At 38.5% G+C, this 27,990-nt stretch overlaps 2 protein-coding genes across 7 annotated transcripts; both read left to right on the top strand.

Annotated features, from left to right (window-relative positions):
- The first annotated feature begins 6 nt into the window (after window positions 1–6).
- On the top strand, window positions 7–3,628 carry phb (prohibitin). The gene is made up of 7 exons (XM_055052238.1): window positions 7–105; window positions 665–761; window positions 1,568–1,729; window positions 2,191–2,333; window positions 2,420–2,536; window positions 2,617–2,712; window positions 2,810–3,628. The coding sequence occupies exons 2-7, from the start codon at window positions 677–679 to the stop codon at window positions 3,020–3,022; spliced, it is 816 nt and encodes a 271-aa protein (XP_054908213.1). The 5' UTR covers window positions 7–105; window positions 665–676; the 3' UTR covers window positions 3,023–3,628.
- Window positions 3,629–4,945: 1,317 nt separating this feature from the next.
- Window positions 4,946–27,812, top strand: znf652 (zinc finger protein 652). 6 transcript variants are annotated; one of them, XM_055051734.1, is made up of 7 exons: window positions 4,946–5,081; window positions 10,228–10,266; window positions 10,424–11,668; window positions 15,361–15,508; window positions 15,625–15,740; window positions 19,445–19,589; window positions 22,093–27,812. In XM_055051734.1, exons 3-7 carry the CDS (start codon window positions 10,631–10,633, stop codon window positions 22,701–22,703), a joined length of 2,058 nt encoding a protein of 685 aa, XP_054907709.1. In that variant the 5' UTR covers window positions 4,946–5,081; window positions 10,228–10,266; window positions 10,424–10,630; the 3' UTR covers window positions 22,704–27,812. The 6 variants fall into 6 exon arrangements, with proteins under 6 accessions (XP_054907709.1, XP_054907708.1, XP_054907707.1 ...); XM_055051733.1 differs by having other exon boundaries at window positions 4,946–5,416; window positions 10,447–11,668; XM_055051732.1 differs by having other exon boundaries at window positions 4,946–5,416.
- The last annotated feature ends 178 nt before the right edge of the window (window positions 27,813–27,990 follow it).

Below are 27,990 nucleotides of genomic sequence, written 5' to 3'. Positions count from 1 at the left end.
TCAGAAGGCAGGTTGTGACTCGCTGTGCGCATGCGCCGTGACTGAAATATTTCATGTGTTGTACGTCGTGTCCGGTGGAGGTCACAGCCGTTGGAGCAAACTGAGGTTAGTTACGACACATATTGTAATCAAAACACAAAAAAAATACAAAACTGTGAAGTTAAACCTTAGTGTGGAAGTCACGATTACCCTAAATTGACATTTTTTGGGCATCAACTGTGTTGTAAAACGGTTGCCTTGACTGTCCGGGGATTGAGTAAGACGAGCACGAGTTTCCACTGTCTTATCTCCATCAGCGAAAGCTAACTGCTATTTGTTAAGATTTAAGCCGAACACATTTTACTGATACATTTTAAAAAGCACACTGTACTTGTACGTTTTAGTTGCTTTGATGAAGCAACACATTTAAATCTTGGATGACTTTGCAAGTGCTCTCAATGCACTGCTAATCGCTAAGCTAAAGCTAGCTAATGATGAGCTAAATTAGCTTTACCCTACAGCCGTGGTTGGCATCAACCAAGGCCACTGTTTGTTTGTCCTGCAGTGAGTGGATTAACGGTGGCCTTTTAAGGATTTCTACAAAGACTTAATTGGTTTGCATAGCGTGTCATACTAGCAAAGTTGCAGTCGAAGTATCTGAAACGTTCCTTGTTTTCACCTGCAGGTTGCTGCGGTCATGGCCAAGCTGTTTGAGTCTATCGGAAAGTTGGGGGTCGCCCTTGCTATTGGTGGAAGTGTTGTGAACTCTGCCCTCTTCAACGGTGAGTGCCACACATGGACAGCGTTAATATTTAGATAAGGGAACATCTGGCACATAGTACATTAAAAAATTATGTACAGTACCTATACTATAATTGTAGGCGTTATGTTCTGAGCTTGTTTTTTTTAGTAGTCAGGCATATCTAAATTAGATATGACAGCTGTATAAAAATCACTTGATATAATTATGATCAAAATGGTCTATATTACTGCTTTCTCACTAGAACCTAAGGAAAAAATTTACAGAAAGTCTCTAAAGTCCGGCGGTAACAGGCGCTTAAATTCCGTGACAAAAAGAAAAGGAAAAAAACACACACAAATAAAAAACACTTGGTATTTTATTCTATGTTGCATGACTTTGTGTTTATGATGTAAAGCACTTTGAAATGCCTTGTAGCTGAAATGTGCTATACAAATAAAATTTGATTGATTGATTGATAAATCATTATCTGTCAAAGTGGGTACAAAACTTCCCTGGGTAAGAATTGATGCATGTTGAGTAAACTGAAAAAAAAGTTTGTATATGACCAAAGCAAGAAGTGTGAAATGGATAAATGGTAAAATAAGTCACACAAATGCTCCATCATTAATTTTACAAGACATAAACGTTCCAATGAGGGATTGACCATAATGGAATACTCTGTCTCTACATTTTTAACAATTTGTTTGAAGTAATTAGTTTTTGACACTTTGGGATTATAGCAAATTATTTTACCTCAAGAAAAATAATCAGCTATGTTAGTTAGAAAGCATGTAATACATAATTTATATGTATAATGTGTATGATTGACAATATTTCTCTTTACAGTTGATGCAGGACACCGGGCTGTAATATTTGACAGGTTCAGAGGTGTACAGGATACAGTTGTCAGTGAAGGAACCCACTTCCTCATTCCTTGGGTTCAGAAGCCCATCATCTTTGATTGTCGATCCCGCCCACGTAACGTGCCTGTCATCACTGGCAGCAAAGGTGCGTTATTTAAATATATTAAATTCAATAATCAATACAGCCATATAGGTAGAATCAAATCCAATTACACACCTTCTAGTTCAGCCCTACCAACAACATAATGCAAGTGAGAAAAAATATCTCTTTAGGAAATTTAATCAAGGCCTTGACTTTGCAAATGTCTCTTTGAAACAAACATGTGACAACAGTGGAAAGGAACTACAGCCCTTTAACCTCCATCAGAACTGAACTTACTAAAGACAGATATTTTCTGTGACAACAGGAGGTTGGGAAGACGGAGGAGACCCGAAAAAAACACTTAATGTTTTTCTCAGATTTAACATGAAACTGGCAGGCTGTGTGTTTCTACAAATCCTTTCAAACTATACAAAAAAAGAAGAGCTAATGCACTCATGACATGATGTCTTAAACTCACAGTGAAGTTATGTTCTATAAATCACTTTGAACCACTTATTCTGCAGATCTGCAGAATGTTAACATCACACTGCGTATCCTCTTCCGGCCGGTGACGAATCAGCTGCCCCGCATCTTCACCAGCATCGGCGAGGATTACGATGAGAGGGTGCTACCCTCTATCACCACAGAGGTCTTAAAGGCTGTTGTGGTGAGCCTTTAAGAGCCAGAAAGCAATGATATTTTTTTCTAATATTGTTGGAATAATCACTTAGTCAAGCATCTTTTTCCTTACAGGCTCGGTTTGATGCCGGGGAGCTCATCACCCAGAGAGAGCTTGTGTCTCGACAGGTCAGTGAGGATCTTACGGAAAGAGCTTCCACCTTCGGACTCATTTTGGATGACGTATCACTGGTAGGAAGCTGCTTCTAAAATTTTCAACAGTGTTGCTGTTTTTGAATCAGCTCCAAACTAATTCACAATTCTCTTTTTAGACACATTTGACCTTTGGTAAAGAATTCACAGAGGCTGTTGAGATGAAGCAGGTGGCCCAGCAGGAAGCAGAAAGGGCCCGTTTTGTTGTAGAAAAGGTATTACTCAAAACATATGTTCAGCAAACCTTTGTATGCATTCTCCTTGGTGATGCTCAGCAGTCTAAATTTGACATTTTTCTGTATGCTTTCTTAGGCCGAGCAACAGAAGCAGGCTGCCATCATTTCAGCAGAGGGGGATTCTCAGGCCGCCTTGCTCATCGCTAACTCCCTGATGGAAGCCGGTGATGGTTTGGTGGAGCTCCGTAAGCTGGAGGCAGCGGAAGATATCGCCTTCCAGCTCTCACGCTCCCGCAATGTTACTTACCTGCCGTCGGGACAGGGCACGTTGCTGCAGCTGCCCCAGTGATAGCCTCCCACCTTAACCAGCTGTGACATGGGCCACGGAGGGGCCTGCTGGATGATTCAGCAGGTGGTTCTTGCATCTTCACATACATTCGTCCCACTCTTTCTCAAACTACTATTGGACTTGGCTCTGCTGTTTGCAGAATGGTGGGGGATAGAGTGAGAGGTCTGTGAATACATTTATGAAGTCCACTTTTGTGTATGGAAATAAAGAGAATTATTCCACCTTTATCGTAAACATATAAAACTTTGAGGAAGATCATTAGTGTAGTTAATTTGACTTGCAGCTTGCTCTCAGAACGGGAGCATTGCATGAAAGAAACTTTGAAGTATCAAGGGAACTGGTAACTGATTTAAGACATGCTAAATTGCAAATGTTATTGTGCTTGAAAGTTGATTTGTAAAACAGTTTTCAGGTCTCAAATGAAAGGCTTTCTTTTGATTTCACCCTATAGGGTAATTTTCCACAAATAATGTTGCCATCTTGTACAAATTAGGATGTGCCTATCTAAAAATAACGTGTATGTTCTCTTTAGTTTAACTGACATTGTCAGAAAGCCCCATGTCTCAGAAATGACGCAAGTTAATAAAGATGTCTTTCTACCTCCTAGTAGTGGATGTGTTTGGTGAAAGAGCATTTTATTTTTATCAAATCTCTTGGATAAATATCTTACAAACATTTTATTCAAGTGATCCAATTAGATAATTTTCTAATAGGTTGAAATTGATTTTGTCTTCCACCAATATTACTAATGGTCTGAACTGGATTAATTGTAATTAAAATGCACCATATTAAACCCTGCTGTTTACAAATTGTGTGGAAATGTGTAATCAAGGCCCCCAATTGTGGTCTATTATCTGTACTTAAAAAAAAAAAAAAAACTGAACAACTGCAAGTGATTGTCATGTGTGGTTTGTGTTCAGATTTTGTTGCTGTTCTATTCCAGAACAGCAGGTTAAATTATTTTTGATTACAGACTCTCATGACCTTTGAACTTGTGGAATAAAATGAATTTTTTAAAAATGTATCCCCTTGGTAGTAATAAATCAGTCTAACACAGCTAATCAACATACAGATGGGGTATATTTTTGAGATTGGTCCAGATATTAATTGGCTTATTACATATATGATTTGTACATCTGAATAACTAAATATTACATGTGGCGGGCCCTCATGGCTTTGTCCTTGAACTGCTTTTATTCAGTACCTATATGATGTGTTTAGCTTTGATTTGGGGGTATTTCAATATAGTTCATGTGAAGTTGTCACTGTTGCCAAAGTCTACTATGGTCTTAACATCAGTGGCTCCATAAGAGTTGTTATTGGATCCAAAAACAGGGTAAACAATTAGGAGTCATGATTAAAACCACTGTCAAGTTTTGACATTGTTTATTTCTAAAACGTATTACAATCTTAGAGAAAAAAAAAACATTGTCAAAATAAAGGTAACGTGAACCATCTTGACACCTACAGTTCTCAAAAATATTCTAGCCAGTATTACAAAACCTAGAGCTAAAATAGTTGACAGTTCCTGGAACAACTTTCTAAAAAGCAGTTATGTAAAGAAATAGTTTTTTCTTTGAAATCAATGCTGAAATTGCCACTACAGCTCTCCTATTAAGATAAAGAAAGAAAAAATACACAGAAAAAAAATTCAACGTTTATTTCTTTTGTGCTTAGATTTAAAGAAATTTATTGATTTACATTCGTTCCTTGGTTTTCCTGCAAGGTACCTTGAGATAATTAAATTGAATATGAATAGCGTTATTAAAATAAACTCCCAGAGAGCAGATAAGGTGAAATTAGTAAAACAGTATAATTTTAGAACCAGAAGGAGAATGCAGATATGGTATGATATATGCAGGTATGATTTCGCCTATTGTGTGTGCGCCCTGAACAGTTTCTAGCTTCCAGGGAAGACCAAAAAAATCCAGACACCGAGGGGCGCGCCTGCGCCCAGACAGCGGCCTGAATGCCTGGGATGAGCGCGGGAGGACGGCGACGCCGTAAGCTAAGAGCTTTGCCGGGGCCACGTAGCGGGGCTGAGGACTCCCGTGCGAAGGTATCCTCGCAACCGGTGTAACGCACATTAATAAAAATATCCTCCCGCCTTTTTTGCACACATAACAGAAGCTGGCAATTACCCGTTCTGTGTGCACATCCGCGAATGTACATAGATAGAGGGAGGGCGAGCAAACCCTGCTGAATCTGTGCAGCTCTGATTGCACGAACGCAAGAAGGAGGTCGCTCTCGCTCTCTTTAGACGGAGGTAAGCCAGTGAAGCGACCGCAAAATGTCGCTGTTTTAGTGGATTTTCAGCACCTACCAGACTGACATCCAGCACAGCTGCCGGGGGAAGCGCACACGGGTTTCCGGAAGCCGGTGGCCGAAGCTACGGTAAAAACTGTCTGTGAACACTTGACTTTGTGACAGTGTCGAGAGGGAGTAGGTTTGCCACTGCTTTTTTTTGTTAGGACTCCAGCTTACAACGAGAGGGAGATACTGTGAAAACAAAGCGTGACATTGGCTTTAGCTCGACACGGGCCCGATAGCTGCCATTTATTATCTTCAATATGCAACACAGACATAAAGTGCAACGTTTCTGCTAAAAACTTTAAACGTTGATGCTAGCTTTAAGCTAACATTCTGGACGAAGCAACATTCTGGGCGGTTTGGGGTTAAAAAAAAGTGAAAGTGCGTGTGTTTGTTTTGGGGTAATGCATGTAAGCAAAACGTGAGATAAAACTGAAGGTTTTGAGATTACTCTGCAGATATATTTACTTGATAGGAGCATCTTCAGCTAATGTAGCAAAGTTAGCTTGTCATGTACAGGTAAGGTTAGAAACTGCAGACTTTAGCTAGCGGGCTAAGTAGCATAAGTTGCCCAGGCCTGTACAGGGTTTCTGCTATTCGCTGAGCAGTGTTGCCTTTCAGGTTTTAACCCTTTGTAACTTTATAGTTTTCATCTTTAAAAAACCCATATATATTCAATTGTATCAGTTAACTGGGGATAAGCTCAGACATCATTGGTTTCTGTCAAATTTGGAAATGTCTGTGCAGCAAAAGCTGAGATTTCTTCCCCCCCTTCTACTTTTCATTAAGTTCAACCAAAATATAAAATCAGAGCATTGCTCCATGACCCGATTCTGGGGTTTGACGGCCACATACCTACAGAGGCATGAAGCATCCCTGCAGTGCATTGCACAGTGAGCTGGTTAAGGTCTTATGAGTTTGGACAGCGTGAGGAATGTGAACCTTTACAAGCTGCAAGAGGAGAAAGCTCATTAAAGTCTAGACTTGAGAGGGTGCATGGATTTCAGCAGCTTTGCATTTGAGAGTAAAGCGTGGCAGATTTGAATTGCAGAGATCTCATCTGTGTCACAGACTTTTTGGCTGAGCACTTTTCAGTATGTGCACCACTGTTTGTTTGGTACAGTTGCTTTGCAGTAACACTCCCATCCTGTGTCATACAGATCTTTAGCCACAGTAGCATCTATCCGGTATATGACTAGTTTTGTGGCTTTACCTATGCACAAAAAAAGTTTTGTTTGGTTCTCAGAATGCCTCCCAATGGCTGATCAAGGAAAACTTTTAATTTTACTTTTTAGAGCAAAAGCAACTTCACTTCCTCTGTGCTTTGGATGAGTAAAACTGCCAGTGATACTACAAATATGCTTCAGTTTCTTTCCTTCCAATAAACTTGTTTTCAAAATTGTCAAAGTTGTGGGGGGAAAAAACTCTTATCATTATAATTGTCATTTGCATATCCAGGATCTTAAGATCTGACAGGTTGTGTAACCTAATCACAGTTAATATTGAGAGCTTTATATGCTACATGATTCCCACATCAAAGGACTTCAATATCTCACAGCAAGTGAAACTCAGAAATGACTCATCATTACTGAGTAGAAGCCTTTTATGCAGCCTCCAAGAAGTTTACTGCTTGTTTATTTGGACTTCAAAATTCATTTGATTATTGTTTTGGGGTTTTCAAAAGTTTTATGCAGTTAGTACCAAAACAAATAAGTTTGGTTTGTTGTTTTGAACCACATACGCTTGATAAGGAAGGAAACCAACTGATTCGACTTTAAGTCAAGCATGCCAGGCTTCCGTTTTGCATGCAGTTTATGCTTCTCTGTCATGTAGACGCGGGATAATCTGTTCGGCTGTGTGTCTGGGACGACCATGTGAGGCGAATTGCTCTGTCAGTACTGAGCTCCCCTCCCCTCTGCGGTTTTAATGCTCTGAGAATTGCTGTCCGATTCTCAGAGGGGATCAGAGTCAGCATGCACAGGAAGGCAGGTGTGTCTCATGCTTCTGCGTGGCTTACAATTATAATTGCAAAGTTTGGCTGAACTGGTTAAGGTAGTTACTTTTTCTAGCAGTTTATGTCCTCTGCTATTTCTCATTATATATTTTTTAATTATTTGGTAAGATTTAAGTAGAAAAACAAAAGAAAGCAAAGCAAATATTACTGCATCTAAATATTACTAATGAAGTGCAGAATGATTATTGAAGGAAGTAAAGTATGTAATAAATGTGGGTAAATCAACACATATATTTGATTATGATGGCATTTCCTTAGATTAGATTTATTTATTTTTTGTCTGAATTACAACCAAATACATTTTACATTGTGACTTATGCACTCGAAACTATTATAGATTTATTTTTTTTATTTAATGGAAACATAATTGGTAAATTGACAATGGTTTTTATTATTTGGCGATTATAAATTTGAGTGAATAAACATTAGGTAGGTTCCTCAAGACTCAAATGTCGGACCATTTTTATGTAATATGATTATAAAGTATTAGGTCTCCCTACACCAACAAAACTCATGATATCTTCAAGCATTGGGTGAGTTTGTCTATAATGGAAAATTTTTTCCAGCAGAATAGGCAAATGTCAGTGTTATGATCCACAAATACAGGGTTAGAAATGAGGACTCAACGACTCGATGAGGTCAAAAACCACATAACACACAGGAAACTTTGACTTATCAATTCATCCAGGAGGTAATAGAAGCAACTAGCATAACACAGTTACAGACAATATTTCCCTCAATTAGGATCAGAGTTTATGATTTGTAAATAAGAAAAAGCCTGGGGAAAAAATGCCATCCTGTGGAGAGTTCAAAGAAAGAAAAAAAAAAAGGCCTATTTTATATTTCGCGACATATCTTGATGCTCCCCCAGATTGTTGAGTAAAACTTCTGTGGTCAAAAGAGGAACATTTTCGAAGAAGTACAACCTGTTACATCTGCCGTAAAACAAACAGAGCATTTCATAAAAAGAACATCGTGTTGACACAATGTTGCCATGTGAAGATCTGAGGCTGATTTGCTGCTTCAGGACTTGGATGACTTCCTTCATTTGGATCCATGAATTCTGTTCTGCAGTAGAAAATCCTGAAGGACAATCTGTATGGGAAGCTTGTGGAGCAGAGAAATGACCCAGAGGATTCTAACAAGATCACCTCTGGATAAAAGAACAAAAGTTTTTCGGAGTGAATTAGTCAAATCTTGCTGTAATGCTTGAAAATGATTCAAAATGGCTGAATAAAAATAATTCTGCAATAAACAGTGTGCGAAAATTCCCACACAGAGATGTACAAGACTGTTTTTTAGGTATAACAAACACTTGTTAGGTTTTGTTGGCAATTAGATTTATTTTTATATGGGGCTAGGTTAGATTGGATGGCATTTTCACTTTATTAATTAAAAATAATTCAAAAATATTTTTTTGTATTTTTTTTCAGTTTTTCCATATTATTTCAATGTTAAAACATGTGACAACAAAGAAATGTCCAAGGGTGCAAATACTTTTTCACAGTATTGTAATTGTCTTTATGGAATTGACTTATAGCATCCATAAAAAGTTAATCACCAAATCAGTTTACTACAACTACTTCACTAGCAAACTACAAAAGATATCTTGACAAAAAAAGGTAAAAGACAAGAAAACTAAATGGAAAATAACTGGGTTTGTAATATTTAAGTTCTTAGCAAGAAATTCACTATTGCACAACCAGGGTTCATATTGTGGCATTTTACAAACTGTACATTTTATATGTACATTTATGATGTAGAAATAACTTCATTGTTTTTCTTCTGGAGACAGTTGGGTGTTTATTTTAAGCCAAGAGTGCATAAGTGCAAGATGTTTGTGAAGATGGAGGCGATATTTGCTGTCTCCAATAACGGAAATGCTGATTTGCGTGTACCTATAGGAGGTTTTCTAGCAAAAGAAACCGCCTCGATGAATGCTCAGAATTACTGGTAAAGGCTTTTTGAGGTCACCCAACTGTCAACCTGGAGACGGCTCAGTATGGATGTGCAACCTTCCAACGTTTAGTAGATCCATGATTCAAAGTCAAGTCTAAAACATACTTGGAAATATATACATATATTTTTTCAGTGTGTGACTTGTTTATAAACAAGATTATCACACTTTAGGTTACAAGTGTAGTAGATAAGTTTCACTGACAGGTTGACTTACAATTTCCTGTGGTTGTGTTTGCAATAGAAGCTTCAGCTGTGGTTATACTACGCTTTCTAGCAGTCAATGGGAGCTGCGTTTATATGTGCTGCTTAAGACGAAGGAACACCTTAACGTTTTTCAGTGTTTCTCGCTGTTTCAGGTGAGTTTCTTGTTTCTGGGAGGCATTTAGATTATTGTGAATTGATTTTTACTTTGATTACAGTCCAACTGCAGATAAAAGCTAAAGGACAGTGGTTGGATTCTTGCTTTTGCATGCTCCGCTTCGGTTTGTTTCGAGGTTTTCTGCTTTACTACTGCTGCAGGAGTGTGCTCTGTAGTTTTAGACCTTGTTTAAAAGTTTTTCATTGTACATTTGGGATAAAGTTTCTGTTTTCAGTTAAGCAAGTTCACTTGCTGTGTGTCACTTTAGAAATGTATCTGTACGTTAAAATTGATGAGATCTTTCAGTTGTGGTTGAGGGAGACATTTGGGCTGCACAGTTTTGAAATTGAATTTTACTCGCAGTCATTTGTGAAACCTGTGGTTTCAGCTCCCACACTCAGCACTAAGACAAACGTCTGTGGGTAAATGTGACACTCGCTGCTTCAAGCTCGACATGCCTGCAGTTTCAGGTTGCAATCTCACCGTTTCTCAAAGCGAGCGGAAGAACGTCGTCTTTAATCTCATCTGTAAGCCTCTCGTTTCTTCTTTTTCTCTGTCTTGCAGTTAAATGGAGCTTCGAGTGAGACGTGGAGGTACTGATAGGTGAGTGGTCTCCTGCTCACCTTCGCTTGCCCTGGACCCAACAGACCTTGAAGAACTGACGCTGAAATTTTGTAATCAGATTTTGTTTCCCACCTATATGGAACAAACTTTGGGACAGTTTTGATGTCTTACCAACTACGTGTCCTTCTCTGGACAGAATGGACGCTCTCTTTGAATCAGGTTGATCGTCTCTCACCTCGCCCCCTCCTTCCTATCTCCTCAGAAGAAGGAGGGTGGGGGATTGGCCCCCTGCCCCTCCTTGCAGGCTAGGCTAGGTTAGGTTAGTCTTCTTTTTGCAACATAGTCTTTTCTCTTTTATATTATCTTGTGCTCAGACCTGATCCAATCTCAACATCACTTCTTCATGAAATCCTGCCAGAGCCTAAAGGAGGAGGTTTCCATCCCCAGCCTGGGCGGGATGTCACAGGAGGAGGCACGTAGGACGCCCGTGTCCCAGAACTATTATCACTCTAATAACCCAGATTTGGACCTGACGGGAAAGGTTCACAGGAGGGAGGTGAGTGGAAAGCCTTATTCTGTGTTGGTTGACAACAAGATGTCAGCAAAGACGGCTGGGACGGATCAGAACATGGGTCAGGTGCCGCCTCAGCATGTGACTTCACAGCAGCATCAGCAGTACTTCAGAGAGGGAACACAGGAGGCGGGGTCGCAGGAGTCCGAAACAGGAAACCAGGAGTCCTCTGATGACACAGAGGTTGATGAAGATGATGAGGAGGAAGAAGATGAGGAGGAAGAAGAGGAGGGTGAAGAGGGCTACAAACGTGAGCAGATCATCGTCGAGGTGAATCTGAACAACCAGACGCTTCACGTATCCAAGGGCGACAACAAAACTGGAACTGCAGCAGACGACTCAGAAAGAGGAGGAAGTGATGAGGATGAGGACGATGAGGAGGAGGAGGAGGAGGAAGAAGAGGAGGATGAAGAGGAGGAGAGCCATGATGAGGAAGAGGAGGAAGACGAAGAGGACGAAGCAATGAAGAGTCAAACGACGCGATCGAGACGAACCAGACAAAGTTCTTCGTCAGCCAGCCCGCCAAAGAGGAAAAGCCTCCGAACGGCCATGACCGCCGCCACAGCCGGAATGACCACCAGGGGGCGGCGGAGGCGGATGGAGCCTCCAAAAAGCAAGCGCAGGTCAGGCAGGTCGACCCCGTCTTCCGCAGGTACAGAGAGGACGGGCGAGAAGGCAGAGATGGAGGAGGAGAAGGAGATGCTGGCGTGTGAGAAGTGTCCCCGGGTGTTTAACACACGCTGGTACCTGGAGAAGCACATGAACGTCACACACAGGCGGATGCAGATCTGCGATAAATGCGGCAAGAAGTTCGTCCTGGAGAGCGAGTTGGCACTGCATCAGCAGACTGACTGCGAGAAGAACATCCAGGTAAATCTGACTTCATTCATTAGTTTTCATTTAACCTGCAATTAAAGATTGAAGTGGTGCAGGTCTGGTGTTTGAAATAATAAACCATAGTTAATCAGATGCACGGGTAAATAACCCAAAATTACAAGACATAAGAATAATACAAATGTATTTTAATAATAGAAATGATAAGTTGTGACTATTAAAATCACGCTGCTGTCCAGCTGAAAGTCATTAACATTCTTCAGGTTAAGCCACAAAAGGTAACTGAAAATGAATGTGTCTGTTCACAAATTGCTGTATTTTAGAATAATAATGGAAAACCCAGTGGAAGGAAATTAAAGTGTGGTTGTGAAAATAGAACAAGTGAAACTGCTGAGTTGTGAAGCAGAACCAATTCAAGAGTTTGAGGGAGACTTATGATCTACAACACATATGGATCAAGGCAATGGGCTACACTTGTCATCTGTTGTTAAACCACTATTGAAGAACCTTATCTGCTTTATTGTTTTGTTTTTTTTACACAATACAAGTTTCTTTTTCTTTACATGATTTCCTAAGCTCTCTGTATCACAGAGCAAAGTGGCTGATGTGCAACTTTTAATATGTTACTTTGCCATTTCTGTATGTATTTTAATACATACGGAAGTCTGAAACGAGAAAACTTTTTGATTCTGATTTCTTCAGATGCCCACATTTTAAATTCAGACTATATCTGCCTTTTGTTACCTGGAACTGTAAACTAAGGCTACATTCCACTAACGTAAAGAAGCTGCTACATGACTTTTATTTATTTATTTTATTTTACCCTAGACATTAGGCAAGATCTGGGCATCAAAATCTGTTGAGGCAAGTGTAAGAGGAACAGAGCCAATCTCAGTTGCAGTCAGCCAGTTATCCTTTCATAATTTTCTCTTGCAGTTTAGAATTTCTTGACTTGAAAAATGAATGCTTGCTGTTTTGGTTAATTGATATAATAAGAGTAGTAGACTATATTATAGTTAGCAAATGGGCCAGGCTTCAGGTTCATACAGATTCTGGAATGATTAAGAGGAGAAAAATCATCAATCTGAAAGACATTTTGGCATCACTCCACTGGATGTTGGATTGAGAAGAATTGGTCTTTGTGGAGGAATACCAGGAAACTCATCGTTATTAATCCACTAAAGCATTATGCAAATTAATAACACACAAACTGGTGTTTTTAAGACTTTATTGCTTTTAGTTATGTTGGTTTTTCTGCTTGCAGCTAACAAAAACACATTATATTAGTTCAATAAACATCTTAATAAAGAAATGTGGTTTTAATGAAAGGTATTCATCTAATTCATCTAAAGGTTCTTCTGCTTTTAATCTCAAAAACAAGACTTATTTGAAGGCAGCTTGTACTTTATTGGACAGCAATGTCAACTTTATCTGTTTTAATGTCTTTTTCATTCCCAGATAAATCCATTAAAACACGACCAAGAGGCTTCATGAACATTATCTGCTCTTACTTTAATCCAAATGCTCTTAAGGAATATTTGAAAGGAGAAAAATTTTTTTTTTCCTTGCTTGTTAGGCGTCATTGAGACGTCTTTGATAGTATTACTGCATTACAATTTTGACAATTATTCATTGTGAAGTTAGTAATTTTGTGGGAAAATGAGTGTTCCTGTTTTATTTGCTGATAAATGCTGTTTGTGGGTTTTGAAGCTCCTTTGAGCAAAATGACTCCCTCTGGCAAAACTGCCCTCCCCCCGTCAGAGTTTGTACAAGAGTTCAGTGCGTCCAGTTGGCTTTAGGTGTTTGACAAATCCTGCAGTTTATGATTCTCTGTCATCCAGGCATTTTTTTGACTGAGGTTTTGTAGTTGGTTTTAGATTTTTATAGAACATAAAATATGCACAGGTGCAAAACCTGAAGGCAGTCCACTTTTTCCATGTTTAAATGCCTGATGTGAATTCGACCCATCTGCATTAAACATTTATACATGCATTGGTAGCTTGACTGTAGCAAACCTTTCAATTATCTGCAGCTCTTGAAGTCCAGATATGGTTTAAAAACACATGCATGCAGATTTTCAGCACATTTCCTATAAGCCTGTGTCCTTATCTGCTGTTCTATGTGGCTTTAGTTTCCTGACACTGCACAGGGAGGTTCAGCTTTTGAATTCCTGAGGGACTCGCATTTGTTTTGATCGCTTGAACTCGCCAATTTTTGCTGACTTTCATTTGCATTTTCAAGTTATTTTGGACCACAGGGTAGCTGAACAGCTGCTCAGATTTCTACTAACAATGCCATACTGCGAGGATGTAATGTTGTCTTCAAAAGCACCATTTAAACTGCTGTCATTTCTCTCTAAAGCAGGAAACGGTTATATTTAAGATTTTTCTCATCTGGTTTAAACATACATCCCCCTAGAAAAGTCTGTAGCTTTAAATCTCTAAAGTTTACTTTCTTTCTACCGCCATAGTTTCTGTTAATGTTACCAAAATACATCAAATTAGTTTTAAACACTTTTTGGTTTGTGTATTTTTAGTGCGTCCTCAATGGAAAGACTTTATAAACTCATTTCTGTGTTATATAAAGGCATGAGTGGAGTTTCAGAGCTCAAAATAAGCTAAATAGCATCAAGCCTGAGAGGAAATCATGTGTTGCACGCAACTGTTTCCATTGAACCTTAGTAGTTTTATTGAAGAAAAGAAAAACTCTCCTTTTTATAGGAGGATAAAAAAAAACTCCCTTTTCAAGCCAGCATAACATTAAGGCTTTTAAGAGCTCCTTAGATTAATTGAGAAAGTCTGTAATTTTGATTAGACCAAAGCCATACCATTAATTACCTTTTTTTTCACATTTCTCCTGCATGTTGTGGGAGTTTGTGTTTCTGTGCTACGCTTTGCAGCCTGAAAGATGGCTGCTGTTAGAGAATCAGCTTTGTTTTATGGCTAAGTAACATTTTTGAATAAATTAGTTGTAGATGTTTACATATCATGATTAACATGAAAGTCATAAAGTTTTTCAACTTTTGAGTCATTCTAACCAGGCCTTTTCCTTGGGTGCATTGATTATTCTATGCCATTGATAAGTTTTTAAACAGAAGTTTAGTGCAGAAGTTTGAATTTATTTTCTCCACTACACATAAGGTAGAAATGACCCAGTTTCAAATCTCATGTCCTGCAGTCAATCCCCTTCCTCTCTCCATCTTTTTCCAATTTACATTTCACAGTCAGAAGAAAAATAATAAAAAAAATAGGAGAGGGGGAAAAAGAGAAAATATCACAGGGAGAAATCAATGTATAATTAAAAAAAGATTCATTGACTAAAAAAAAGACTACACCGAATATAGAAACAATCACAAAATGTGAATAATATTTCATAATGTAAATAATATTCCATGATATCACTTAGTAAAATTATGTAATATGATTATTTAATACTGTTGAAATTGAACAAATATATAAATTTGTTACTGTATAAGCACATTGGGAAATTTTTAGCTTTTGGATGCAATATTTTCTCGTGCACCAAGTTGGACATTTATTATTGCTTATTGGTGCAATCACTTGCCTCAAATTAAAATAATTTCACAGATTAATCAGGCGTTTACCCTGATGTTACACTTTTTTCCCAGCAGAGGGAGCTGATGGACTTTCAGAAAATTGTACCTGCTGATAAGAAATCTCAACACTTTATTCCATCCTAATAAATATGTCTGCTCTGGTTTTCCACAGTGTGTCTCCTGCAACAAGTCTTTTAAGAAATTGTGGTCACTGCATGAGCATATTAAGATTGTTCACGGCTATGCAGAGAAGAAGTTCTCATGTGAAATCTGTGAGAAGAAGTTCTACACAATGGCCCACGTTCGGAAGCACATGGTTGGTGAGTTGGGCCTTATAGTTATTTGCATAATGTTTCAAGGGGTCAGCTCTGACAACATGTTTATCAATATTATTGGAACCCTTAAAATAGCTTTAATTATCTCCCCTCAACTCCAGCTCACACTAAGGACATGCCTTTCACCTGTGAGACGTGTGGGAAGTCGTTTAAACGCAGCATGTCTTTAAAAGTTCACTCGCTCCAGCACTCTGGGGAGAAACCTTTCCGTTGTGAGGTAAGATGCTGTTTTAACGTTGCCGTAAAACAGAGATGCGTTTAATTGTCTCTAATATTTACTGTTCTATAATGAGGAGAATTCCTGCTTTATAAATGGAGAGTTGGGTCCAGAAGTACAGTACATATGTGCTATGTTCACAAGAAATGCAGAATAAGGAAATGCACAGTCTGTAATTAGGTGAGTTATAGCAATACCATAAAGATATCTGTCCAACAGGTTATTGTGGTTATGGTTATATGAATTACACTCGGCAAGTTATTGCATGTTTGCATGTAATAAGAGACACAACAGCTTGATGGGAAATGCAGAAACTCATTAGAAGATACAACTGCCAAGGTGTCATTAATGACATGGAAACATTATTAAATGAAAATAACAGATATTAAAGCCCAGATTTGTTTTTGAATTTATCTTTGACAGGGTAATAAAGAACAGGTTATGTTTGCAGTATGTGATTAGGTCTTTCTGCAGTGCAAATGACAGCGGGCATTGAATGTGAGCCGTCCTCTGTGTGACTTTCAATTACGTCTATTTTCCCTTTTATCATGTCTCTGAATCACGGTCCTCTGGGATCTTTCTGTGATAATTTTGTGGCGACAGTCACGGCTTGCGACTGTAGCGTATTCTTTTCATCACAGCAGAAAACACAGTCCTTCTGCTTTTCAGAGACATTCCAACAGATGGCGTCATGATGCATTTGCTGAAAGAGTTTTATCCCTTTATTTTGTGCAACATTTCTTTTTCTCAGCCCTACAGATAAATACTGAATGTTTGATAAGAAGAGAACTTTCTTTAAAGACTGAAGAAAAGTCTTGGTTTGCAGAAAATACCACCATGCTGTGAAACGTTATTTGCTCCCTTTACACTGCTGAGTTTATTTGACTTTCTCAATAGCCAAACCCAATTTCTACCTGATTTGTAGAATCAGTCAATCACTTAAATAGAACTTCCATGCAATATGAAGTAGGAAAAAGCAACACTTCATGCCTCGGTATGAAGAGAGTTTTGTTGGGGCGGGGGGAGTCACTGGCATGTTTCAATCTGAAAAACGGGTTACAAAAGGCTTTAGTACTTAGGCAACCAGTGAGAGTCATTATCCACAAACGGGGAAAACGCAAAGTGGTGCTGATCCTACCTAAGAAAGACCAGCTTTCCAAAATTACACCAACTAGGCATTAATAACTAATCCAGGAGGTCGCAAAACCCCTGCCGGACTCATTTGCCTTAATTAAGGTCAGCCTTCAACACCAGAAAAAAGGCTGGGTTGCTTTGACACCCAAAGTGAAAACCCACTGCTGACCAAAACAGCCTGTCTCACAATTTACAAAGTGATGACTCAAAAGATTTGATGAGACGACATCTGCATCTTGTTGCTTTTGCCGTTACACAACCCAACCTTTCAGAAATAAGAACATTTTACCTTCAGTCACACATGGTGGTGGTAGTGTTATGGTCTGGGACTGTTTTACTGACCCATGAATTCTGCTCTATTGTATAAAATGCCAAAGGAAGAGTATCTCTGAACACTAATTTAAATTCCAGCACACTTCAGATCATCGTCACGTGGCATATCCAAACCACCAAGTCGACCTCTGATTGGCTGGGGGAAAAGTGAGATTTTGGAGAGTCCTAGTAAAGGTCTGAACTTGTAACATGGCATTTAACAAAACCCTTTAATGTGAGCAATTATGCAAAGAATGTTGGGGTATTCACTCATCCACAGATGCAAGATTTATCAGTGATCTTAAAAAAAAAAATAGTTGTTGCTGCTTATTTGGTTGAGGGGACATTTACATTTTTCCACATAGGGTCACGTTTGTTTGAATTGCTTTTTTTTTGTCTCAATAAATAAAAATTAAAAAAGAAGAATCTAACATGAACAGTTATTTGATTTAAGTGTAACAAAATAAATCTATAGGGGGCAAATACTTTTTTACTGCACTCGCTTGTGCATTATGGCGATCTCTGCTGTTTTCTGAAATAAACTGCAAAGAGCATCTCTATAAAAATGACTGATAACCAAAAAAAACTGGATTTATCATGTTTTGTGTGTTATTTTTGATTGTTGTTTTGGATTTTAACTTGTATCTAGCAATGAGTTTTATGAATGTTCACACTATTAATTAAGATTAATGCAATCAACATTTTTTTTCACATTCTGTTTAGTATTTTCATTTTTACATTGAAGACACAGCAGTAGTAAGATTTAACCTTTCAAAATGTTTATAAACCACATAAAGTCCTTTAAACTTTCACAGAGGGAGCAATTGATTTCTTCCCGTTGTGATGCTCTCATTTAGTTTTCTACTCATAGCAGTAAAGCTGAGGTAATGGGTGAGAATCCATACGACATTACAAGTGAAGGAATCTTTTAAACAGTATTTTGCATAATGTTTTTATTTTTGTCTTTCATAATGCATTCTAGGGTACACAGTTGCATATAACATGAATTATTGAAAACATAAACACATTATAAAGAGCACAAAACAATGAGAAACTAGAGAAATTGCAATGATTTGAAATTTCAATATAGTTTAGAATGTGTGTACGCACCCCTAAAGCTGTGGTTTCTAAACTTCTAGTGACAAGGGCTGAAATTGTCAAAAGGTTTGTGAGCCATATGAACATAATTTATCTGATCAGCGATAAAATAAAAATACAATTTTAGTGAAACAAAATAAAATGGTCAATTTTGTGGGGAAGGAATGTGTGAGTCATTGTAAATCCAGAACATTAATGGGGTTTTGTTGGTTTACCGTAATAAAATAAAGGTGTACAGTTTCAAATATATTAAACTGTACAAATATTAAACTGCGGTCAGGGTCGCACTTTGGACACCCTGGTCTTTTGCAGGTCGAGTAATTTAATATTTTCTTTCGTCTCCACACATTAACATTCAGCAGACAGAGTGTCCTCAGAGCTGAACTCAAACCATGTCAAACATTATAAACCCTGGTGCTCATGGTTGACCAGTGAAAAGACAAAACTTCTGCCGTTGCTTTGGAAAGTATGCAGTCAGTTTCCCTCTCGGTATTCCTAGGGTTGTTTATGCTTCACAGAGTGTCCTTACTTCCAGTTTAGGCCTTTAACTATACCACACTTAAAAACATTTTCATGGGTGGAGTTGTTCTAATTAGATGTTAGAAGCTATCCCAGACACTAAGGTTTTTATTACATGCCTATTAGGTTTATGTAATGTGTAGCCCTTACATTCTTTTAGATTTTTTTCTCTCACCAAAGACATTTATTTACTCAGGTGGTGGCACAGGGTATAAATATCTAACCTTTGGGGGGGAAATTGAACCAAGAAACCCAGTGGATAGTTACACAACTCTCCACTGTGTGTAACAAGTGTTGCAACCAAGGGTTATTTTTAGTGGCTGAACATATGTAGCTTTTTTTTTTCTGGATTTTCTCACCTGAGCTGATGTTGGATGGTAGGAAGTCTCTTCTCAGACCATTTGAGGAGGCCAATCAGAGCCCACTGAATTCTTCGAATAGAGATGATTTCTTCTCACATTAGTTTGTTCTGAAAGCAAAATGTGCTGAAGTAAGCAGAAATCTGTACATTTCCACAGGGAAAAAAACCCCACTGTGAAATGGAGAACCATGTGGCAAGGGTTCAGTTTAGATTTCTGAGAATGTGTGCATGCGTTGACCTAGTGGGCACATGTCTAAAAACTTCTCTCTTTTTGTTGCAGCACTGCGACGAACGGTTCCAGTACAAGTACCAGCTGCGCTCCCATATGAGTATACATATTGGACACAAGCAGTTCATGTGCCAATGGTGTGGCAAAGACTTCAACATGAAGCAGTACTTTGATGAGCACATGAAAACACACACAGGTGAGAACTGAGGCTCTCGCTGTGCGCCTCGGGGTCAGACACACTCGTACAGCTCTGAAAAAAATTTAGATCGCTTAAAATGATCAGTTTCTCTGATTTTACTTTTTGTAGGTATATGTTTGAGTAAAATGAACATTGTTTTTTTATTCTATGAACTACTGACATGTCTCTGAAATCTCATGCCAAAATTTTGTATTAATTTGCAGAAAATGAGAAATGGTCATAACAAAACAGATGCAGTGCTTTCAAAGAAAACAAGTTCATTTTCACTTAGAAACAACAATACTAATGTTTTAACTCAAGAGAAATCAATATTTGGTAGAACATCCATGATGTTTTCAATAGGTTCAGTTTTTTTTTTCCAGGGCTGTATATATTAGAATGTTATAGTAATAGAAATGAAAAGATGAACTTTTTATACAATTGAATGTCCAAAGTTTTTTGTGTCCATACCAATTTTGTCCCATTTCTACTGACAGAACCAGTTTACCAGAGGCACTGGTTTCTCACACATCTTAGCTCAACCCACAGGTTTTTTATAGGACTGAGACCAAGGCTCTGTGATGGTGTCTGTGCTTTGTGCAAACCTAAATCTGTCTTTTTATCTTGTGCTTCTTCCTCAATGAGTGAGTCTGTTTTCATTATCACCTTGTCAAACAAGCCTCAGCCAAAGCAAATCTTCAGTCTTCTACATTTTACAACAAAACACATTTTTCTCTCTCTCTTTTTTTTTAGAACCAGTCATTCCCATGGCATTTATATTTGTACAGAATCTCTTGAACAGATGAACATAAAGTAGAATTAAATTATACGTTCTGACTGATCTAAAACAAGACACTTTAATGTCCGATGGTGAGAAAGAGGGTTTCTTTTTATATGTAAATATAGGGTTTCAACTGTAACCAAAGTCAAATTTGATTTTTTTTCCAATTATTTTATGTTAGTTTTTTATTTAATTTAAATATTTAGATTATTTGGGGAGTCCTTTTATTTTTCCTTTTTTTTTTTTTTCTTTTGCAAAGCTTAATGCGGCTAGATTTATTTTCCAAGTTTTCCAAGCTCTTTTCTTCCCTCCTCGCCGCCCGCCAGGCACCATAAACTCTCTATAAAAAGGAACAAAATGGGGTGTTGCCTCTACGCTTCGTTCTTGCAATGAGAGGGGATGTTTTACATCAAAGAACAGCTCTGCATATATTGTGGCTTGTAATGACTACCCGGACACATAAAGCTGTACATCCCTCGCTGTTTTTTTTTTTTTTTCATGTTTCACCAATTTTCTAAGAACAGCCATAGCACTGATGCCTGCGCGTCATCTGCTGTTTTTCCTGAGCCGTGGGTGGACACGCCACACTCAGTTGGCCCTCAAGGTTATATTTGTGATGTGTAATTACGCTGCCCTCTCGTATCCCTGCAGCTACCGACCAATTTAGCCTCATCCAGGAGGAGACACACCCAGCCTTGCTCTGTAATAAACCAAACTTTGGTTCTTTTTTTGTAAATTCCCATGATTAAATGTAACAGGTACAGGAGCTGGCGCATCAGCTGTCCCCTTTTGATATTCAATTGGCGTGGAGGAGCTTTGCATGGAACGTGCCAGAATCCGGCATTTGGAGAGCCCTTCAGCAGGCTGTTAATAGATGGCTGTGTGGGTGGTAACAGGCACATTTAGTGGCTCTATGGAGGGAGGTTAATGAGAGCATTCTAACGGGACTGCTGTTGTTCACTTTCACATCTCCCATCCTCGAAGTGTGAATTGTAATAGCTTCCTGGGGAGTGGGTGGGTTGACGGCAGAGACCCTAGATTCAAGATGGAGGCTCATTTGCATTTTCAGAGCTTAAGTTGAAAAGAAAACTTTGTGTGAAAAGCTTCAATTGTTTGAAAGTTTGTAGCCAGCACATTGTCAGCATATGATTTAGGGCTGATGCGATAATTAATTGATTATTGAACTTATTTACTAATGGATTAATCGTTAACTGAAGTAAGCAGACTCCAAAAAAGACCACTTGCTGAAAAAACATTCTCATTCTCAGTAATTAAGCCAAAAATGTACAAAAAATAGCTTCACCTAGTTCAAATTATGTAAATTAAAAAAAATCTATATAAATATATTTATTTATTTATTTATCTCCTTTTACCATTCAGTTCATGTTAAAAAAAAATTTACAAGCAGAAAGTGCTTAGCTTTTCATATGTTGATGTTGGACGTATATTATTTTTAGCTGCAGATGCATTCTTTGCTAAAAATAATCAAGCATACACTAAAGTAATATTTTGTTGCGTTTTAGGAAATAAAAGGATTTCCTGATTTATTTTTAAAAATTTGTAGAATTTTTTTATGTGCATCTTTTTATGCATTTCTAATATTACCTAAAGACTTAAATTAACAATCTAAAGAATGTACAGTTTCAATAATCGTTGATAGATTAATCAACAACTACAGTAGTTGTCAGTTGCAGCCCTAAAAAGATTTGACTCTGATTAATCAGCCTGTTTGTCTTTCAGGAGAGAAGCCTTTCATTTGTGAAATCTGCGGGAAGAGCTTCACCAGCCGGCCCAACATGAAGCGCCACCGCCGCACGCACACGGGCGAGAAGCCGTACCCCTGCGAGGTTTGCGGCCAGCGCTTCCGCTTCTCAAACATGCTCAAAGCTCACAAGGAGAAGTGCTTCCGGGTCACCAGCCCCGTGGTCCTGCAGACTAGCGGCTCCTCTGTGCCTGTCCGCCTCTTTGCCAACGCCTTCTCCTCACCTGCGTCCTCTTCTTCCTCTCCCACCACCGTCCCTGGGCCCTCAGCGGCAACCACCGCCACCACCTCGGCTTCGCTGGCCCTCGGCCCGACCGGAGCGCCCGTTCCGCAACAGGGCCCCGTCGCACACACGTTCTCCCATGCGCAGCTTCATTCAGCGCCTTCCCATCATCATCTCTCCAACACGCCACAGCAGGCCAATCCTCACAGCCACCACCACCTGGTGGTCCCTCCTATCGCCCACCTTCCACCTCCTCCTGCTCTTTTCAAGAGCGAGCCGCTTAACCACTGTGGGCATGAAGACAGCAGCTACCTGCACCACATGGCCCCCCTTGACAAGGGTCCCGGAGCGCCACAGCACCACTGAACCTGTGCGGCACCAAACCACACCTTGTTTGTCTTCTAAAAGCTCTGCCTCAGCTTCTCAAACGCAGGAACCGTAAGCCGGGTCTGCAGAGAGGAGTTGGTTGCAGACAGCAGGATGAGATGAAATGGGAGCATACGTGTTCCATCAGACAATGGAGGTTTCCTATGTAGACATGGTTCGACTAGAATTAATCTAAACTCATAAACATTAAGGATTCAAACTGTTGCACCTTCCGTGCAAAAGTGAGACATCACTTTAAAAACTGTTCAACCCTGCAAATGTTTTTACAATCGCTAGAAATTATTCTTCAGAAAACGACTTTGTGTGAACAAGTCTCTCCACATTTAAAGAGTGGAAACTGGTTTTCATCACAAATAAAAGCTGCTGATGGAACTCAAAATCCATAATACCTAGACTTCCTGGATCCTCAAAGATCTGTTTCACTGAACTTTGCTTTTCTTTTTATTTTGTTAATTTGACTCAAGGTCATACATTGGTCAAGACATGAGCTTTCTGTGCCGCTCATCCCCATAGCAATGTTGTACTTATTCTCCAAGCTGTAGTGCAGAAACCTCATGGGCAAACAAATGTTTAATGAATGTTGAAACTGGTTCTACCTGAGCCTTTTTTTCCTGTACAGCAGCCAAGGTTAAAGGGACAGTTTAGATTTTTATATCAATGTTCTGTGCTATAAACTGCAGGTAGATGCTCTACCTATAGTAGACAGATGTCATATTCAAATGAGTTTGTGTAAACATGAGCATACTTAACTTTTTGGCAATTAGGCTAACTGCTAAGAATCAGTTTAAACAAACTGAAAAAGTTTCTTTCTGTGTTTTTTAACTGATAAACGTCCCTGTTATAGTGTAAAATTGCATTATTTGAGACTCCAGCTGCCTCATCATCTCTAACTGACTGGTCTGCTCTAAGTCTGCCAAACATTTTGGTTTTGCATCAGCCTCAGTTTTGCAGTTTTGGAAATTATTTTGAGTTGACTTGTGATCAGTTAAACACAATCTGTTAATATTGCAACTCTAATGTAACCGTCCAGTGATGAGCAATATTTCACTAGCTCACAAAATGACCCCCCCAACAAAACTGCTTATCTTAAGATTTTCTACATTTGGTAAGTAATGCAATTGTCTCCCACGTAGCACTCTTAAATATATATGATGATAAATTATTCCAGTCAAATTTGTGTGGACAAAATGGACAAAGTTGGTCTCCTGATTCATAAGCAAAATTGATTTCTGTGGATTTCAGAATTGTTAATGATTATCATTGCCCTGCACTTAAGCTTTCCCACTCAGGTGTGGATCTGAACGAGTTGAGCCTCCGCTAAGTGATTAGACATTTAGACATTGCTGCAGCTTCCAGATAGGCTCTCATTTTCTGTAAAAATCAGTGTGAAAGGTACACTAAGATTTAAATTTGTGTAAAACTGCACATTTGAGAACTCAGAGCCACAAATTGACCATATTTTTGTTTCGTTTTGCGTTAAATGTCCAATTTGACATTTTTAAACAATGCCAACTGGGTCTAAATTTTCTTGCAAATGTAGTTGCTAAAACCAACTAAAAGCCCCTCGTCTGTTAGTTTTTCTTCGCTCTAATTATTTCTTCACTATTTTGCAAACTCACAATGCTATGTCATCTGTCTGCTACAGCTAAGGCAACAATTACTGATAAGTTCACAGAACCTCAGATCAAAACATTTGAACTGTCCCTTTAGGGCTGTCAGTCAGGGGGCAAACAGCAGTAGAGTAAAATGCAGTGCCATAGGTTACAGTGAGATGGGAGAGATTAGTTTTTTGTAAATTAAATTGAATCTAGACCAAGTCTCAGATTTATATCCGTAAAAATGGTGCTTTCCATTCCATTACTTAAAAAGTCCTTATTTTGCTTTCTAATTCAATTTTCATAACCTAATCTAGTGTGTAAGTGTGTGTGGGGAAAAATTTTGTTCTTTCAGCCTGGCTTTTCTACAGTGAAATTAATGTTGGACTTGATATTTTGTGATCGAGATCACTTTAATTAAACAGAATCTGCCCCAGGCACACACATATACACACACACACACACACATACCCCACACACATTCACGCATACACACGGTCACTGATTTACCTACAGTGACCAGTAGAACCACCTCAGCTTACAGGACAGTTGGTCAATGTTTGCTTTCAGAAAATGAATGACTGTCGAATAATACTGCCACTGTGAGGGGCCAGACATGTGGCCCCGTCTGCTTTTGTCCTCTACTTTATTTTATTTTTTTATCCCCACCTCCCTTTGCTGCTGTTCAAACAATACGGGTTACCATGTTAAAGGTCGCCTGACACACACACACAGTATACACAACTGGGACCTTTTTCATTGAAGCTCTTAACAGTATATTATGCATTATTCCTCAGCCTGTATTCCACGGTTTGATGTGGGGTGGTGTTGTAATATAGAGGCTAGACTTTAATTTTATTTTTTTTTATTTTCTGTACTGACAAACTTTGGTCCACTAAGGCCAGCGCATGTGTAACCTGTTGAATGTTGCCTAAGCCGAATGATGGTTTATAGATCATTCTTGTTTCATGTTCTCAGATTATTTACGTAGTTTTTAAGCTAATGAACAGTCGTCACATGCAATTAACAGCAGATCTTTACATACACTGAATAAAAGGATGTTTTTTTTTCTCATCTTCTGACAAACTTCCTGTTTTTAGACCAGATTTCAAATTACAAAAATCATTTTGATGTAAGAAGTACTAGAAAAATTAAAAGGGGATTCTTTGAGATTCTTTTATTTCTTCAAATTTAGATGTTTATTTAGTTCTCCTTAGTATTTGGCAGAATTGTAGGAATTTTGCCGACAGAAGTTGTTACTCGGTCACCTTTTTTAGCTCTTCCCACAGATTTTCTGTGGGCCTGAGATTGCAGCTTTACAATGGTCGCTCCAAAACTCCCTATTTGTTGTCCTAAAGTAACTTAATTGCTATTTTGGATGCTGATGGTCATTACCCAGTTGGAACAACTATTTAAATCCAAACTTTAAATTCCCAGCTGTCATTAAATGCTGCCTTTGTGTTTTCACATAATAATGTTTCTTCAAGATGCCATCTATTTTGTTGAGTACAACATAATCCTGCCACCCTCACTTCACAGTTGGGATTGTGTTTTTTTGGCTAGCAAGCTTCATTATTATTTTTTTTTCTGGAAAATTATTCAAAGATTATTTTGGTGTGAGAATTTTGGTTTTATTAAACAATAAGACAGGTTTTGAAAAATGTTTGGAATTTAACTTCTTCACTGAGTGAAGAAATTGATATTTTTCTCAGCAGTTTCAACAACAATCTTGGGTTGTTTCTCACATGTCATATATAGAAGCTACCTGACTTCTAAGCACTTGATGGCAGAACATTTCCATGGTGTTTATACAAGCATAAAGCCATTTGAACAGATGAACTTGACACCTTTAGGAAGTTTGGAAAAGTGAATCAAATGGAGCGCCACAACTCTCTTTCTGATTTCTCTCAATTTTCTGTAGTGTCATAAAAGGAAGCTGTGATTTTTAGGGTTTAACTTAAAATGCATCCTCAGGCAAGCCTCCATTTAACTCTAGTGGTGGGCATTAACCAATCAGATTCTTAATAAGCTATTACAACATCTGGTCTTTCATGAATAGTTTAAAAGCACCGTAATTTCAATGTAAAACCTTTGATGTTAAAAAACTCAAAACATATGAAAGAAATCCATCATTACTGACCTAAAATGGTAAAAGCTTAGTTTGATTTAATGTCTAACAATGAGAGGGTAAAAACTAACTTTTATATTGTGTATGTAAACATCTGGTTTCAACTGTTGATGTACTGTCAGCACATGATAGGAAATGTCAGGATAAGTGGCAGTGGTCAGAAAATGTCATGAAACTGGGGTTCTTCCGTTGGTCAAAAGTTGTGTGTCTGGTGTTTTAAGGAGCAGAAGCTGTGGGCTTGTGTTTGGTCTGAATTTTCTGGTTCTAGCCACCTCAGACTGACAATACATTGAGAGTGTATTGTGCATGCATTGGTCTCAGTTTGGATCTCTTACCCAAAGCTGCTTTTACAATGTGTCCCAATAATGTGTCATTAGAGGAGTAAATGGAGAGAGGGGCGGACAATAGGAATAAAATAACCCATCCTGTCATTCTGATGGTAGTCTGAAGTGGTTAAGATCAGTAGTTTAGCGCCAGGCCTGCAATTAGCCTGCCATCTCTGTGTGTCTTAATACTGCTGCAATATTATTTGCTATCATTCAATCTCTGTGGGCTCACTGCTGGGATTCAGGATTTTGCAGTAGGGGTATTTTCAGTCTTGTATTGTTCCTTTTATTTTTTATTTTTAAAGCCTTTTGTTATTCTCTGCACTTTACTGCTGCGTGGGTGATGCGCAGGGAACGGGGTTAGGGGAGGAGGTGACAATGCATTGTGGAGCAGAATGCAGTTGTGACTGTATGGGAAATGGATGGAGGCGACTTACTCTTGAGTGGATTTTTATTTTTTTTCTAAGGCAAGGAAAGGAGGAGAATCTGAGGTGGAGGTGGATGGTGTGCAAGGGACCATAGCTAATATACACATCTATGTACTTAACTTCATTTTGAGAAAAATAGCCTGCAATGTGGACCTTTCCTTCAAAGTACAAATGATGATCCTGCTGCTTTTGCGCCATCACACACACCCTTCCGTGTATTATTGGAAATAAGTTCGGCATTTTATTTTGTTTTATTTTCTCCCATTGTGTCAGTTTTCTCTGTTGCAGAATGATTCTCCTCCTCCTTTCTTTGTTATATAGAATGCACTTTCTACTAAAATCCTTGAGTAGTTAAAAATAACATTGTATATTCTTTAAAGATGTTCTAAAAAAAATCAATATTCTTTCCCATTTGTATTTTTAACCACTTAATGTAGCATTCTGTATTTTATTATGTGTCTGGTACAAAATGTGCAGCTTTATAATGTCCTGTTTTGTCCTTTTTGTATGTTTTCTGGAGAATGAGGATAAGTGATAAAAAGTTGGGCCTTTTTTGATAATGTACATTTAACTGACTGCTAACTTTGAAAAGTAAAAACTCGTAGCCATGATATTTGCTTCCTTGGATCCTTTTTTTCCCTTTTTATTTTAATCCTTTAAAACCCTTGCTATACAGAGATGAGTATATTGGACAAAACTGACAATTTAGGGTTTCAGGTATTGGGACATAATAAAATATCTGATCTACACCTGAGCTCAAAAGAAACTTTTAAAAATCCACATTTATTT

The sequence above is a fragment of the Poeciliopsis prolifica genome, unplaced genomic scaffold (genome assembly GCF_027474105.1).
Source record: "Poeciliopsis prolifica strain line A6 unplaced genomic scaffold, Auburn_PproV2 SCAFFOLD034, whole genome shotgun sequence".
Classification (NCBI taxonomy): Eukaryota; Metazoa; Chordata; class Actinopteri; order Cyprinodontiformes; family Poeciliidae; genus Poeciliopsis; species Poeciliopsis prolifica.
The sequence above is the reverse complement of the archived record's forward strand: the minus strand, read 5'-3'. Positions and strand labels throughout refer to the sequence as shown.

Coding starts and splice junctions, on each gene's coding strand:
- znf652 (XM_055051734.1), top strand. CDS start 10,631: ATGAAATCCTGCCAGAGCCTAAAGGAGGAGGTTTCCATCCCCAGCCTG. Junction 11,669..15,360: donor ACTGCGAGAAGAACATCCAG/GTAAATCTGACT, acceptor GGTTTTCCACAG/TGTGTCTCCTGCAACAAGTC. Junction 19,590..22,092: donor GCACATGAAAACACACACAG/GTGAGAACTGAG, acceptor TTTGTCTTTCAG/GAGAGAAGCCTTTCATTTGT.
- phb (XM_055052238.1), top strand. CDS start 677: ATGGCCAAGCTGTTTGAGTCTATCGGAAAGTTGGGGGTCGCCCTTGCT. Junction 2,334..2,419: donor AGGTCTTAAAGGCTGTTGTG/GTGAGCCTTTAA, acceptor TTTTCCTTACAG/GCTCGGTTTGATGCCGGGGA. Junction 2,713..2,809: donor CCCGTTTTGTTGTAGAAAAG/GTATTACTCAAA, acceptor ATGCTTTCTTAG/GCCGAGCAACAGAAGCAGGC.